The 1,540-nt window shown below is 59.2% G+C and overlaps 1 protein-coding gene across 1 annotated transcript in view; it reads right to left on the minus strand.

Moving 5' to 3' along the window:
• CPSF1 (cleavage and polyadenylation specific factor 1, 160kDa) overlaps positions 1-1,540 on the minus strand; it is a 21,064-nt gene that overhangs the window by 16,906 nt on the left and 2,618 nt on the right. Inside the window, exons 2-4 of the mRNA XM_014538699.1 lie at positions 502-829; positions 268-410; positions 14-164 (exon numbers count right to left, since the gene is read on the minus strand). Coding sequence (XP_014394185.1) covers positions 14-164; positions 268-410; positions 502-829 — 622 coding nt within the window. The remainder of the gene's footprint in view (positions 1-13; positions 165-267; positions 411-501; positions 830-1,540) is intronic.

Here is a 1,540-nt window from a genome sequence, read left to right on the forward strand (position 1 = left end):
CCTCGAGGGAAGCAAGGGGGCGGGCGAGGGCAGGGCGGTGGGGGAGGAAGAGGGTCAGACGGGGTGGGGCGCAGCCTGCCTACCCGCAGCTCCGGCTCCTCAAAGTAGTGCAGAGACAGTGTCTTCAGGTCATGGGTGCCCGGGTCGTACTCCACCACAGACAGCTGGGGGCAGCAGGTCAGAGCTTCGACCCGCCACTGCGCTCTGCCCAGCCTGCCGACCACCACCCACCGCTGTGCCCAGGACCCCACCAAGCCCACCGCCCACCTTGGCGTCTTTGAAGCTCAGCAGCAGGGCATCCCGCTTGGCGCCTGCCAGCTGCACGCTGGCCATGGACATGACGTTGCCGAAGAAGGAGAAGGAAGCCACCAGTTCCAGCTTCTCGCGGTGCTCCCTGTGAGCCTTGCCCTCTGGGGGAGAGGAGGTGGGTACAGGTTTGGTTCCCTCGCCGCAGCCGCCCACCCTCAGGCATGTGGCCAGCACAGCCGCCCGGGTGCTCACCTGTGCTCCTGTCATTCTTGGTCGGGGCCTGGAGGAAGGAGGGGAGGCGCAGTGAAGAGGCGCTGCTGCACCAGTGGCCCCACCTCGTAGAAGGACGAGGAGGAAAGACCACCAGGGCTGCCCCGACTGCACCCTCAGTGTGGTGGGGAGCACGAGGCCTATGGAGAGCCGCGCACACCCAGCCCCACAGGCTCACACCTGGGTCCCCAACCTGGACACAGGCTTCTCCTGAGCCCACCCCATGCAGGGTCAGAGGTGGGGCAGCTGCTCTACGCAGCCCCAACCTGCCTGGCTCTGCCCCCACGGAGTGGAACACGGGGCCACAGAACTAAGGGGGGGGGGTGTAAACGGGGCTAGAGCAATAACGTTCCGTGTCACTTGGGGCAAAAGCACTCATCTGAGCCAAAACGTCATAAATCCAGGAGGCCTGCTGCATCTCCAATGTAACGAGGGAGGAAATGACACAAAACGTGCAACAAAAACGAAATAAAAACACAGGACTGACTGATACAAAGCGAAGCCGAGCAGGAGGACACAGTAAGAAATAAAGAACAAACACAAAGACGCTGAGTGAGCCCCAACTACCGGGAACCACATCCACGTGACAAACACCCCAACGAGAACACGTTACTACTGGACAGAGTGGGTCTGAAGGTAAAAGCATTCGAGTTAAAAAGAGACACTTCGTGGCTAAAAGGTCAGTTCACAAGCAAAAGCTACTGAAAAAGTATAACATCACCCCGAGTCTGTCTCACGAAGCAGCTTTAAGACACACACACACACACACACCTCGATAATCCTGCAGGGCAAGTGCCCCACCGCGGCCACCTTTAAAATGACCCTGAATATTCTTAACTTTTGTCTCTTTCATGTAAATGTGAGCGTCAGATCACAAAGTCTAGTGAGAAGCTTATTGCATCTTTGAGATGAAGAGCGTTGATGGCTGGACCGGAACGGCTTTGTGACGCTCCGCGCCCGCAGGTGTGTGGCCAGGGGCACAGCTGCTCGGGCTCCAGGGCACTGTGCTGGGCCAGGCCCA

Source organism: Myotis brandtii, unplaced genomic scaffold, assembly GCF_000412655.1.
Source record: "Myotis brandtii unplaced genomic scaffold, ASM41265v1 scaffold1956, whole genome shotgun sequence".
NCBI classification, from domain to species: Eukaryota; Metazoa; Chordata; class Mammalia; order Chiroptera; family Vespertilionidae; genus Myotis; species Myotis brandtii.